This window comes from Plecotus auritus (assembly GCF_963455305.1).
Source record: "Plecotus auritus genome assembly, chromosome: 2".
Lineage (NCBI taxonomy): Eukaryota > Metazoa > Chordata > Mammalia > Chiroptera > Vespertilionidae > Plecotus > Plecotus auritus.
Window position 1 is genome coordinate 33,816,514 of NC_137771.1, and position 14,251 is coordinate 33,830,764.

Sequence of the window (14,251 nt, forward strand, 5' to 3'; positions counted from 1 at the left end):
GAGGCCCAGAGAGGGCAATGTCACAGAGCTGGTTAAATCGGGCTAGAATCTGAGGGTCCCCTCCCAGTCGGGAGCTCTCCCAGGGCTTCAGGGCCTGCACCCTAACCCCTTCCACTTAAGCCCCCAGCAGCTCCTTGTGCCCCCCAACCCATCCTCTCCATCCATCACCCCTCCACCCCCTTTGTCAGGGAGTGCAGCCCTTTTGCACACCACAGACTGTGCTCCCTGCTGTGTCTGACTGCCCCTAATGAGATTACAGATTCCTGGTAAAATAGATGAGAGTTAATTCCCTCTGGCTTTAAAGGGCAGGGCAGGCCACAAGAAAGAGCAAAAAGAAAATCTTTCTCTAAAATGCTAAGTGTAGATGATATTCTCTGTTCAGCACGTTACAGTTCACCACTGCTTTCACGAATATTCTCTGGAGGGGATGTGGCACCAGCCCTAATAAAGTAGATGCTGTATTACTATGCCTATTTTATGGATGGGGAAACTGAGGCATGTGAGCATTACATGGCTTGTCCAGGGTTACACAGTAAGTGGCAGAGCTGGGACTTGAATGTAGGTCCCTCGGCTCTGTCATCTTTTTAAAAATAATAGGCCCTGAGGACCTACAGAGGTCTTAGCTTGGGCTTAACGTGGCCCTCAAGGAAGCATCACAGCAAGTGGCAGAGCCGGTTTGAACTCAGGTCCACTGGACTCAAAGCCTGCATTCCCCACACTTCAAAGGCTAAGCACCTTTGAACCCATCTGCTTGCGCATGTGGTGAAAACCAAACCAACACAGGCCTGAATCCGCTCTGCTACTTGCTGACTGTATGACCTTGGCCCAGGGACTCTGGCTCCTGGGGTCTCCATCTCCCTCCCAGTAAAATGAAGGTCGGAATCCTAGGCTGTCGGGATGATTCCCTGTGATTCACACAGGTAAGGTAACCAGAGCCAGTCAGCACACAGCACATGCTCGTGACTCAACCTCTCTTTGCCTCAGTTTCTTCATTTGTAAAATGATACGTATTTTACTTACTTCTTGGGATTGGTGTTTATATTAAACTAGAGGCCCAGTGCACAAAATTTGTGTATTGGGGGGGGGGTCCCTCAGCCCAGCCTGCACCCTCTCCAATCCAGGACCCCTCAGGGGATGTCCAACTGCCAGTTTAGGCCTATGGGATTGGGCCTAAACCAGCAGTTGGACATCCCTCTCGCAATTCGGGACTGCTGGCTCCTAACTGCTCACCTGCCTGCCTGCCTGCCTGATCACCCCTAACAACTCTGCCTGCCTGCCTGATGCCCTTAACTGCTCCCCTGCCTGCCTGATCACCCCTAACTGCTTCCTGCTGGCCTGGTTGCCCCTAACTGCCCTCCCCTGCTGGCCTGGTCACCCCTAGCTGCCCTCCCCTGCCGGCCTGGTCACCCCTTGTTGCCCTCCCCTGCTGGCCTGGTTGCCCCTAACTGCCCTCCCCTGCCGGCCTGGTCACCCCTTGCTGCCCTTCCCTGCCGGCCTGGTCACCCCTTGCTGCCCTTCCCTGCCAGCCTGGTTGCCCCTTGCTGCCCTCCCCTGCCGGCCTGGTTGCCCCTAACTGCCCTCCCCTGCCGGCCTGGTCACCCCTTGCTGCCCTTCCCTGCCGGCCCGGTTGCCCCTAGCTGCCCTCCCCTGCCGGCCTGGTCGCCCCTAGCTGCTCTCCCCTGCCGGCCTGATAGCTCGTAACCACCTCTGCCTCAGCCCCTGCCAATGTGGCTTTGTCCAGATGGATGTCTGATCTAATTAGCATATTACCCTTTTATTAGTATAGATGTGCTCATGTAAGTAATGTGCTTCTAGAATAATACCTGGTGCACAATAAATGCTTAATTAATGTTATAAGTTAATTTGGAAATGAGCTGGTATCCTATTGCCTTGCCTTCAGTTCTTTCTGGAATGACGTGGGGGTAAAATCAAAGCAGCCAAGCAAATGTTCCTCTCATTCCTCCCACCAGTCCCTGGTCCCCTCCCCTGTTTAAGAGGAGCACTTGGCTTTGAGGTCCGAGCCCCCAGACCACGTGGCCTGCTCTAATTTCCCAGGCCCTAATCTGCTCCCAGCTCCTAATGATGCAGCTGGTAATAGGATTGTGGCTTCCCTCTGGCGCAGCCACTCAGGCCATGGCCGAGGGGCTGGCAACTGGTGCTTAGCAACCCTGACCACCTGCCTGCTGAGGAGCCAAAGCCCCCAGCCAAGACCCTGTGCCCCCGGCTGGCCTCACGTGCATGGAATGGTGCTGTGCCCGGTGCCAGCAGGCTGGGCTCACCATGGTGCTGGGTGCCATGCTGGCACGAGGGAGGGATGTTTGTAAGCGGAACGGACTGCTCATCCTGTCTGTGCTATCTGTCACCGTGGGCTGCCTCCTCGGCTTCTTCCTGAGGACCCAGCGCCTCTCACCACAGGTCAGCCACCCAGGCATCACGGGGTCCTCCTTTAGGAGGGTGTGTGGGCTTGAGGGGTCTGAGGGTCACATTCTCTCTCCATGGCTCCCAGATAACAACACCATGGGTGAGTCACTTTGCCTCTCTGGGTCCCAGTTTTCTCATCTGTAACATGAGTGTGAAAAATACATTACGGGACTAGAGGGACATCCAATAAAATGGCTGAGCAAGTGTTACAAACTGGCATCACCAGATGAATGGAGGCAAGGATGCCTCATTAGCATAACTATGGGGCTAAGAGCTGTGGGATCAATGATTCTCTCTCATCATTGATGTTTCTATCTCTCTCTACTTTCCTCTCTGAAATCAATAAAAATATATTAAAATAAAAAAAAAAAAAAAAGGAAAACATCCCTCCCTGGGAATTTTGGGCTGTTCCTGTAGTAACACCTTCAGTTATTTAGGAAGAAGCATGGACTCTGGAGGCAGAGGAACCCTGAACTTTGACTCTACTAAGAAGTGGCTGTGTGGCCCTAGGCAAAATCTTATCTCCTTTTTGGCCCTCAGTTTCCTCATCTGTAAAATGGAGTGGGGGCACTCTGTGCCACTAGAAGGGTTGAGGAGTAAACAAGGATCCATCAGTGCCTGGCATACAGTGGGTGCTTACTGCATGTTACCTCCCTCCTCCCTCCCTTGCCTACCTAAGTGCTACCTACATCAAGACCACCTCCTGTTCCAGATCTTATACCAGGTCTCCAGATCTGCCCCTATCTGAAGTGCTACTCTCCTCCCACACTCACCCCGGCTCATCCCTCCACTGTAACCCTGCTGCCGGCTGTTTTGCTTCAGAGCCATTTGTGTACGAGTCTATTTCCCCAGCAGACTTCAACTTGCTGAATATCACATGGGCTTTCTTGAACCAAAATGTGAACCTAGGTCAGTGCTTATCACAGAAAGAACCCTCAACTATTTGCTGAATTAAACTGGCAATGGCACAAACCATCTGCTATCTGCTTTCTTTAATTTTCCCCAACAACAAAACTATATTTCCTGCAGGAAGATTATTTTGTGAAAACAAGTTGGAACGCTTATTATGAAAAGCCAAACTCATCTGGGGCTTCCTTTGCCAAAGCTGTCTTCCCCATCTGTTTGGAAATGCAAATATATTCCCATCTGAATCAACCTGCTAGATAAACTGAAGGAAGTATGTGGAGTCTTAGAACAATTATTTGACAGAAATTGGCTTTCTCAGCATCTTACTTTGAAATCCAGGAGTTTGTTTGATCTCTGCCTGTGACTCAGAAATCAAGCCCTTCTTATTTTATAAGCTTATGCAACAGGCAAAAAATCATAAACAGTTTACAAAATGATAGACGGTTCTATTTCAGAAAATAATTTACAAGATTTATAATTTGTGATATTATTGAAATAAGTATCTCATTTAAAAATATAGATCACTTTGAGAGTTCCAGTTAAACAAGGTGAATTTACAACTGCACACGGATTGGATCCTACCAAAATCCTGGATTCTACCAAAATTATAGTAATGGAATTTTTTAATCCTCACCTGAGGATATGTTTTTATTGATTTTTTAGAGGGAGAGGAAAGAAAAGAAAGGAAGAGAGAGAGAGAGAAACATCGATATGAGAGAGAAACATTGATCAGTTGCCTGCCTCCCGCACACGCCATGACCAGGTATCCAACCTGCAGCCTAGGCATGTGCCCTGATTAGGAATAAAACCTTCAACCTTTTGGTGTATGGGACTACAATGTTCCAACCAACTGAGACCCCCATCCCCACCGGCCAGGGCTAAATCTTTTCTTTGTTCTTTGAAGATATGAGAGAAGATATAGTGACTATACAACAGGATGGGTTGCAAAAAGAAGAAACAATCCAAGAACAAGAAAGAGCTTTTGAAAATTAAAAATAGATGAGCCAGGATTAAAAGATCAATAGCTGGGATAAAGTTGCAGAAATCTCCCAGAAAGTAAAACAAAAAGAGATGGAAACAGATGAGGAAAATTAGAATGCCCAATATCCAACTCTCTTGAGAGTTTTAGCACTAAGAGGAAAAAGGGGAGACAAAATTCACGGAGAACACAAGAAAGTTTCTCAAAAATGAAAGGTAATATTTCACGAGAAGAAAGTGTACCTAAAATAAAAAGGTATTGTCAAGATTACAGAAACCTGTTGAAAAGGAAAAAAACAACAACACGATAGGTATGCACGCACTATGAATTTTTTAAAAAGAAAGAAGAAAACCTCATACCATGGTTTATCACTTTGAAAATTACAGAAAATTGGAGATAAACAGATGATCCTTAAATGGTTCTGTGGGAATAAAACAAGTCTCACGTAAAGAATAGGAAGTAAGAGTAGCTCCAAACACCTTAAGCAACCCTGGAATCGAAAAGGCGAAATGTAAGTGCCTTTAAAATTCGAAGGGGAAATTCTTTTATTTATTTATTTTTAATGAATTCATTGGGGTGATATTAATTACAATTCTATAATACATCATCTGGGTATTGTATTGTGTGTTCACCATCCCAAGTCAAGTCTCCTTGGAGGAAAAATTCTTTTAAACTAAGGATCTTACATATGGCTAAACTACTATCAGAGGTAAAGGTAGAATAAAGGCATTTTTACTTATATAAGGACTCGGAAGTTTCTCTCCTATTCACTCTTACTGAGAAAGCTACCAAAGGAGATATTCCCGAAAAACAAGGAAGTAAACGAAGAAGACAAGATATCCAGGAAAGAGGGGACAATATACAGGAGAAAGTCCCAGGATGACAGCAAAGAAGAGGCCCTGGGACAACCATTGGGCCTGGAGAGCAATCTGTCCAAACTGGAATAGGAAGATGGAGAGCTCGTGAAGGGCACAGAAGGAACGGATGTGCTTGAGTACATAGAAAATACTCTTGTTGGGCCTTTTTATTTTTTATTGTTTTGTTGTTGTTGTTGTTGTTGTTTGGAGTTTTTAAAGAAATGTTGAAGCATTTGGAAGAAATTAGTGAGTGGTTCACAGAAAACAAATGAAAAATTAGTCAATTATTAACTTGCAGGAAAGTTAGGTCATACAAGAAAGGTTGTACAAAAAAGGTTGTAGCATATTACTTGGCTCAATAGTGACTGTTAATTAAACCTTGACTATTAATTTAACCAAAAACTGTGATATAATGGTGAAATGGTAGGAGAAAAAAGGGAATAAGTCTTCATCTGTCATGGCAGATGTCAAAAAGGGAAGTTAATAGATGTCAAAAAGATATATTTAGAAATAGTATTATAACTGTATTATTTAGAAATAACAATACTAAGGAAAACATCTAAAGGAGTTGAGGGTGTTTAATCCTGGGAAGTTGGGTTGGGATAGAGATGGGTGAGGAAGGGGCTGCCTTTTATCATTATAGTGCTACTTAAATGAAAGAATATACACATTGGTTAAAATTAATTAAAAATACATAGCCATGATGGGTATATATATATATTTTTTTAATTTAATAAATCTTTATTGTTCAGATTATTACAATTGTTCCTCTTTTTTCCCCCATAGCTCCCCTCCACCCGGTTCCCACCCCACCCTCTGCCCTTACCCGCCCCCCCTGCCCCACTGTCCTCATCCATAGGTGTATGATTTTTGTGCAGTCTCTTCCCGCACCCCCACACCCCTTTCCCCCCGATAATTGTCAGTCCACTCGCTTTCTATGTCCCTGATTCTATTATATTCACCAGTTTATTCTGTTCATCAGATTTTTTTATTCACTTGATTTTTAGATTCACTTGTTGATAGATATGTATTTGTTGTTCATAATTTGTATCTTTACCTTTTTCTTCTTCTTCCTCTTCTTAAAGAATACCTTCCAGCATTTCATATAATACTGGTTTGGTGGTGATGAACTCCTTTAGCTTTTTCTTATCTGTGAAGCTCTTTATCTGACCTTCAATTCTGAATGATAGCTTTGCTGGGTAGAGTAATCTTGGTTGTAGGTTCTTGCTATCCATTACTTTGAATATTTCTTGCCACTCCTGTCTGGCCTGCATAGTTTCTGTTGAGAAATCAGCTGACAGTCGTATGGGTGCTCCCTTGTAGGTAACTAACTGTTTTTCTCTTGCTGATTTTAACATTCTCTCTTTGTCTTTTGCTCTTGGCATTTTAATTATGATGTGTCTTGGTGTAGTCCTCTTTGGATTCCTTTTGTTTGGGGTTCTGTGCGCTTCCTGGACTTGTAAGTCTATTTCTTTCACCAGGTAGGGGAAGTTTTCGGTCATTATTTCTTCAAATAAGTTTTCAGTATCTTGCTCTCTCTCTTCTTCTGGCACCCCCATAATTCTGATATTGGTACACTTGAAGTTGTCCCAGAGGCTCCTTACACTATCTTCATATTTTTGGATTCTTTTTTCTTTTTGCTTTTCCAGTTGGGTGTTTTTTGCTTCTTTGTATTTCAAATCTTTGATTTGATTCTTGGGATCCTCTAGTCTGCTATTAGATCTCTGTATAATATTTTTTATTTCAGTCAGTGTATGCTTAATTTCTAGTTGGTCCTTTTTCATATCCTCAAGGGTCTCGCTAAATTTATCGGCCTTTTCTAGAAAATTCTTGAAAAACCTTATAACCGTGGTTTTGAACTCTATATCTAGTCATTTGCTTTCCTCCATTTCTTTCATTTGTGATCTGTTTCTTTGTCTCCGCATTTTCACTGCTTCCCTGAGTTGATAGAGTGGCTTTGTGTGCTAGGTGTCCTATATGGCCCAGTGGCTCAGCCTCCCCAGTTACCTGAGGTGGACACTCTTGGTGCACCCCTTTGTGGGCTGTGTGCACAGTCTTGTTGTAGTTAAGCCTTGATTGTTGTTGGTATCACTGGGAGGAATTGACCTCCAGGCCAATTGGCTGTGAGGATCAGCTGTGTCTACGCTGGGAGAACTTCTGTGCTGGAGACACCCTTATGATATAACACTTGCAAAAGTCTCTGTACTCAGCTTGGATGGGGCGGAGTCTCAGGGCGGAGCAGACAGCATTGGTTTCCCATCAGCCCTGCCCTAATAGGCCCCTGTGTCTCAGTCTCCCATGGTAATCACTGCAAGCACCTCTGAGAGATAGCTGCCCTCAAATTTCACCCGCTGCCAGACAGTCCAGTTTCTCCCCGAATGAGTCTGGGTCCCCAGAGTCTTGCCCGGAACTGAAGTTCAGAGCCATGGGGAGCTTTTGTCTCCCTCCCGATTGAGAAAGGCAGCTGCTCACCCAGCTGCCTGCCCTCTCCGCGCGTGCCTTGGTACCTCTGCCTTCCGCAGTTCCTCTGAGTCTCAGTGTGTTTTTCTCTTTCCTGACAGTCCAGTTTCACCCTGTATGAGTCCGGGTTCCCAGAGTCTTGCCGGGAACTGGAGTCCAGTGCAGCCGGCAGCTTTTGTCTCCCTCCCATCTGAGAAAGCCAGCCGCGCACCAATTGCTAGTCCTCTCTGAGCACGCGCATCTCAGCACTTCTGCCTCCCACAGCTCCTCTGAGTCTCAGTGCGCTTCTCTCTTTCCTTCTAGTTGTAGAATTTCCACTCAGCCAGCCTTCCTGTGGTTCTGGATGATGTCCGTTTTGTCTTTTAGTTGTAGTTTTGAAATTGTTGTGCGAGGCAGCAGTTTAGGTGTTTACCTATGCCGTCATCTTGGTTTCTCCCATGATGGGTATATTTTTAAAAGCAGAATTTCTGTGCATTGGAAATGGTAGCAGAACGGGACTAGGAGGCCTAATTTCAGGTCCTCACTGATGCTAACTCACTCTGTGAAGCAAGTCACCTCCCTCTCCTGGCTCTGCTTCCTCAACTACAAAAATGAGTCAGCTGGACTAAAAGATCTTTAAAAAACCGTTCTTGGCACCAAAATTCTGATTTGGAGCTTTTCAAATCATCAGACCATTAACCAAGTGTGATGTTTGGCCTTTAAAAAAAGTTTCAAGTACAAAACTTTAATTTGGATGGTGTTTGAAAGTCCATGTACCAGCCTTTACCACAACCTCACCCTTTGATGAACGTGGCCTAAAACTAGGGTTGCCAGAAATAGCAAAACTGAACTAAATTGAATTTGAAAACAGCATACCCAGTTACATTTGAATTTCAGATAAACAATATTTAGTATAAGTAAAAAACAAATATTAGTTGTTTACCTGAAATTCAAATTTTACTGGGCTTAGTACCTTCCCATTCAGTTGTCAGAGTCTGGTCACAGGATCTGGAGACAGCTGATTGGGCAAGAATTTAGGACCCGAATGCCAGCTTCATAGATAGGCTGGAACCAGCAGCCCATGAGGAAGCCCAGCATAAGAACTCTATCCAGTAGGGGCTCTTTATATTAAGTGGTGTCTCACCAATCCAATCCAATTCTCTTTCAGCATTTTAAATGTGAGACGTGCTGTGAGGGGGGCTGTGTGGGGAGGCAGACAATGGACCCAGCATTGAATGAGAAACTGACTCAAGAATACCATGGTCTGTTTATGAGTCAGTCTCCTCATAAACTAGACTGAGAACTTCAGAGCAAAACTGTGCTTATTTCATTTATGGGTACCCAGTGTGATGCCTGGCACAGTAGGTGTCAAATGAATGTGTGAGCAGCATGCAGCCCTGCCCTCATGCCTCCTAGCATCTACTACATGAGACAGATTTATAGCACGATAGGTAGTGAATGGGGCAGAGGTGGGGGAGAACTGTTATTTACTGTGATTACTGAACATTTACTCTCAATCAGGCACTCTGCCCAGTGCTTCATGTGCATCCTCTCATTGAAGCCTCCCAATGACCCTATCAAGTGGTTATTACTCTTGTGTTACAGATGAGAAAACTCAAAGTAGCTTGCTTAAGGCCACACAGCTAGTCATGAGGGGGCAGGGGACAAGTCTGTTTGGCTCGAAAGCCCATGCTTCCTCCACGGACTCTGCTGTGCACGTTGTAGACAGGAGAGTGGGAATGAAACAGCGCTTTGAAGATTATAAAGCACTGAGCAACTGTGACGTCTGCAGCACCTGCTATAACCTCACTCTTGATGTGTTTTCAGGAAATTAGTTACTTCCAGTTTCCTGGGGAGCTTCTGATGAGGATGTTGAAGATGCTGATCCTACCACTGGTGGTCTCCAGGTGAGGGGCAAGGCGTTTGGCTGGGAGGTCTGGGCGGGGAGGGGAGAGGATTCTGTACGGTTCTATTGGTTTCCTGCTCCTGCTATGAGCGACTGGACTGCCCCTGTGGGCCTGGGAGCCGTGTGATGGTGGGGCCTTTATGGGCAGGAGACTGTGGCACAGGCTGCTGAAGTCTAAGTTGTCCAGTGGCACCAGTTATTTCAGTCCCATCCAATGGACCTTAACAAGAGATTTGGAGTTATAGGATGAGACCTGACTCCAAGGTAGTTCGGGGTTCATGGATTGCTTCCCAGGGGAGGGGCTCTTTATGGTGAAAGCAGCAAGGTGTCGGGGGAAAGATGGCATTAGAGACTCTCCCGAGGTGATATCCTGGCTCAGCTGTGTACTGTACTGGCTGTGTAACCTTGGCCAGGTTACTAAACTTCTCTGAGCTTCAGTTTCCTCATCCATAAAATGAAAAATAACACCTACTCCCAAGCCTTATTGTGAGGACTATATGAGGTTATATATTTGCATGTGCTAATGTTCAGGGGGCTGGGTCACACTGTGTGAGAAAGGGAGGGGGGAGATGAAGTTGGAAGGGGGCTTCTTGTTCAATCATGAAAGACCTTGAATGCCAAGCTACAGATTCAGACTTCACCCACGAGAGCGAGGGACACAGGAATCACTGGAGACCACCTGGTCTCTATCACTGATGTGCTGGGTGACCTTGAGTAAGACCCTGCCCCTTTCTTTTCCAGATGTGTAGTGAGCTAGCTGCTCCATTTAGTATCGAAGAGCCCTTTGCTCTGAGGCCATGTGTTTGGAGTCCTCACTTCCCAGGACTTCTCTGCAGGGAGGGAAGCAGATGAGCCTCTGAGTCCTGGGGTTGTGATGGGCTCTATCCCCTGAGCAGGGTCATCAGCCTCCCTGCCCCACAGCCTCCCTGCTATTGAGGAATAAGACAGCTCCTCCCCCTTTCCCTATAGTGTCATGGACATAATGCTCCCCAGTCCCAGAGGCCAATTAATGGTACCTTTGGTTACCCCCAGGGGAGCCTTGTTCAGCTTCTTGCAGGCAGCATTTAGGTCTCTCAAGACTCATTCTTCCATTCTCTGCTGAAATGCCACCTCCCTCCAGAAGCTTTCCCAGACTCCTCAACTCATTCTGGTTGTTGTCTCCTCTTTAAGCATCCTCCAAGTCATTCGCTGAGTCAGCAAGTCTGTCAAAGTTCCCAGTGGCCTCCATCCTGCTAGGCCAAAGGCCACTCTCAGTTCTTGCTTTACATGAGCTCTCTCCAGCAGTCGATACACTTGATACAGCCCCTGATCACTCTTTTCCTCCTGAAATGCTCTTCCCTCGGCCTTATACTCTCTTGGCTCTTTGCTTGCTCTCTGCTTACTCTCTGCCCCTCCATCCCAGTTTCTCTCCTTCTACTCGACCTCTAAATGTTGCAGTTTCTTCGGCTTTTTCTAATCTGTCCTCATGGCTTTAATATCTCACCTACAAGTCCAACACTCCCTCCGCTATAGAGATCTTCCTCCCAATATTTTCCACACAGCACTTATTAAACATTAGAAGCCCAGTGCACGAAATTCGTGCAAGGGGGGTAGGGGGGGTGGGTCCCCTCAGCCCAGCCTGCATCCTCTCCAATCTGGGACCCCTCGGGGGATGTATGACTGCTGGTTTAGGCCCAATCCTGGGGACCAGGCCTAAACCAGCAGTCGGACATCCCTCTCACAATCCGGGACCGCTGGCTCCTAACTGCTCACCTGCCTGCCTGCCTGATCGCCCCCCCCTATCTGCCCCCCCCCCCGCCAGCCTGATCACCCCTAACTGCCTTTGCCAGCCAGCCTGATTGCCCCTAACTGCCCCCCCCGCCAGCCTAGTCGCCCCCAACTGCCTCCCTGCTGGCCTAGTCACCCCCAACTGCCCCTCCTGCCAGTCTGGTTGTCCCCACCTGCCTCCCTCTGCTAGCCTGGTTGCCCCCAACTGCCCCCCTGCCAGCCTGGTTGCCTCTCACTGCTCCACCCCCCCCACACCCCCCCGCTAGCCTGGTCACCCCACGCAGCCTGCTGTTCAGTCATTTGGTCATCCCTCACTAAGCCCCCTGCCATCCTGGTCACCCCACACAGCCTGCTGTTCAGTCGTTTGGTCGTCCCTCACTAACCCCCCCTGCCAGCCTGGTCGCCCCACGCAGCCTGCTGTTCAGTCATTACTGTGAGAGCGTCCTGACCAATTTGCATATTACCCTTTTATTAGTATAGATTGTTATTTATACATATTCAATTGTTGACTGGTTTCTTTATCTTTCACTGGACCATAAATTCTGTAAAGGCAGAGACAACATTCAGTTGAGGCTTCACTCTGGACCTAGCCAAATGCCTGGCACACAGTAGGTACTCATTAATACTTGTCAAGTGAATTAATGAATGCATTCAACAATCATGCATTGTGCTTTCTGGGCACTTGGCCCTGTACTGAGCACTGCAGCTACAGAGATGAAGGCGGTTCGGTCCCTGAGGAGCTCACAGGCTGTGAGGGAGACTGATGAGAAAATAGTTACGTGATAGCTAAATAAGTTAATGGAGGAAGCACAGGACGCCCCCTACCCTTTCTTTCCAGTTTTATTACAAAATAAAGCACAGGACTCTTGTTAGGCAGCTTAATCACCCTTCACTGTTGACCATCCTTCCTGCCTCTTACTCTCTGTGTGGAACCTAGAGTCAGACAGAATTGGGTTTCCACGCTGGCCCTGCCATTTCCTAGCTGTGTGACCTGGGACAAGTCATTTAACTTAAAAAGGAATCCTGAAGTCAGCGAGTCAGGGGTCTAGGTCCTAGAGCTGCTTGCACCACAAATCATCCTGTGACCTTGGCTAAGGCACTCCTCACCCTGGGCCACAGTTTGCCCGGTTTATCCAGTGACTAAGGGCCCATCCAGCTGTCTGAGTCGGGCTCTCAGAGGCCTGATCTCTCTTTCCACCAGACCCAAGTGCTTTCTCGTGGCTGGAAATGAAATGTGGCATTAACTTGAGAAAAGCCAGTGTGTGTTCATACATTCCATTTGTTTATTATACAGTTTGGGCTGGTGCAGAGCAACCGTGTCATTGAAAAAAAGCAGTGCTTTAACATTTTCCTCCTAAGGAAACCTTCTTGGGGAAAAAAATGACACATTTCTGAGCCTCAGTTCCCTGCGTCCCTGAACCCTGCTTTCTTTACCTTCAACTGGTCTATGATCCATCCATCCACCCATCACCCACAGTTCTCTGAGTTCCTGCTCCAGCCAGCCCAGGGCTGGGCATCATGGTCCTCATGGGGCAACCGCCCTGGTGCGGGGACTGTCACTCAGGGCTGAGCAAAACCACCAAAGATGCTTTGAAAATTCAGATGTCAGGCCTCATGCCGGGCTTACTGAGCCAGACTGCCAAGGGGCCCAAGCAGGTGTTGGTTTTAAAAGTTCCACAAGTGTTCAATGGTTAAGAAAAAAGCAAAATCCTGATGTCTTGGGGTCAAGCCTGGCGTGAGGGCTGCTGCTCTTCAGTCCCCAGGGGCTCCAGGCTGGAACCCAGCAGACCAGGGCTGTCTGTGGTGTTACGTGGAGAGGCAGGGGACCTGGTTCATGCCCTGCAAAGGCTGCCATGAACACGGGTGTGCAGGGCTCACGCAGGTTTGTATCAGCGTTGAGGGAGCACCCACGTGTGCCTGAGTCAAGGTAGACTTGCCAGAGGGAGTGACGAGCTGTGGTGCGAAGTCAAAGCACGAAGAAGGAGGAGGTCACCCACAGGGACTGCCTGCTGAGAGCAGAAGCAGAGGGAGAGGGTTTCCTGAAACATCTCCTCTGGGCCTTGGAGGAGCCTGGGAAGCTTTAATAAGTTAGAGAAACATGTGACACCCGTAATGAATCAGGAGCCACGCTGGGTGTTTTGAGTACATCTCTGATTTCATTCTCAGGAAAACCCTGCAAGGGAGGGAGGAGCTCGTCCCATTTTACAGGTTGGGCACCGCGACTCAGATGTGAAGAGCCTTGGTTGGGTTCACCTTTCTGGCAAGTGACCCCAAAGCTCCTGCTCTTCCCCTGGAGCCTCTTGCAAATTCTCAGCCACACCCGCCTGTGCTGTGTGTTCAGCGCCCTCGTGGTGACTTACGGAGCCACAGCTGGCTGGAAAGGTTGCCCTCAGCTGGCCTGTGGCGTGCCTGTCTGAGGTGGGCCTCAGGCCAGGTGCCGGTTTGCAGTAGATTGTAGAGAAAAAAAGCCCAAGAGCCGGAATGTGCCAGATTGTGGGAAGAGTGACTGAACTGGGCTCCAGCTGAGGTCAGCTGGCCCCTCCTCCCTCCCCCTGGGCCTCCTTTCTCTGGAACAAAGTGTCTCTGTGACTGTCTCCCTGCCAGATGGTGAGACCCTCCAAGGCAGGCACAGGATCTTTTCATTCCTCGCTTCAACCTCCACCATCACTGCCCATACTTCTTTACATCTTTTCTTCTCTCTTTGCTTGACTATTAGATTTCTGTCTCCTGCAAAAATCATTACACGGACCACCAGGTAGAGGTTAGCGTGAAGGACACAGGGGAATATGAACCGGATCCGCAGTGTCTCGCATAAAAACACAGTGATGTACATGGAGGGGTGGTGGCAACTGGTCCTACCCCTCAACAGGGGCAGTCCTTTTTTTAGCGCCATGAGTGGCTAGTCCAGGTAGGAATACTGGTTTATCTCCATGTCATTACTGTACCTAAAACAGTGTCAGTACTCCATAAGGTGGT

At 47.6% G+C, this 14,251-nt stretch overlaps 1 protein-coding gene across 4 annotated transcripts in view; it reads left to right on the forward strand.

The window, feature by feature from the left end:
• Positions 1–2,238: 2,238 nt before the first annotated feature.
• Positions 2,239–14,251, forward strand: part of SLC1A7 (solute carrier family 1 member 7) — a gene marked incomplete at both ends in the record, with an annotated part of 44,102 nt that continues 32,089 nt past the window's right edge. For 3 of the 4 annotated variants that reach the window (XM_080655647.1, XM_080655649.1, XM_080655650.1), the window contains 2 exons: positions 2,281–2,415; positions 9,430–9,509. In XM_080655647.1, the coding sequence (XP_080511773.1) occupies positions 2,281–2,415; positions 9,430–9,509 (215 nt within the window). Of the gene's footprint in view, positions 2,416–9,429; positions 9,510–14,251 lie in introns of all 4 variants that reach the window. The other variant, XM_080655648.1, reaches the window with a different exon arrangement.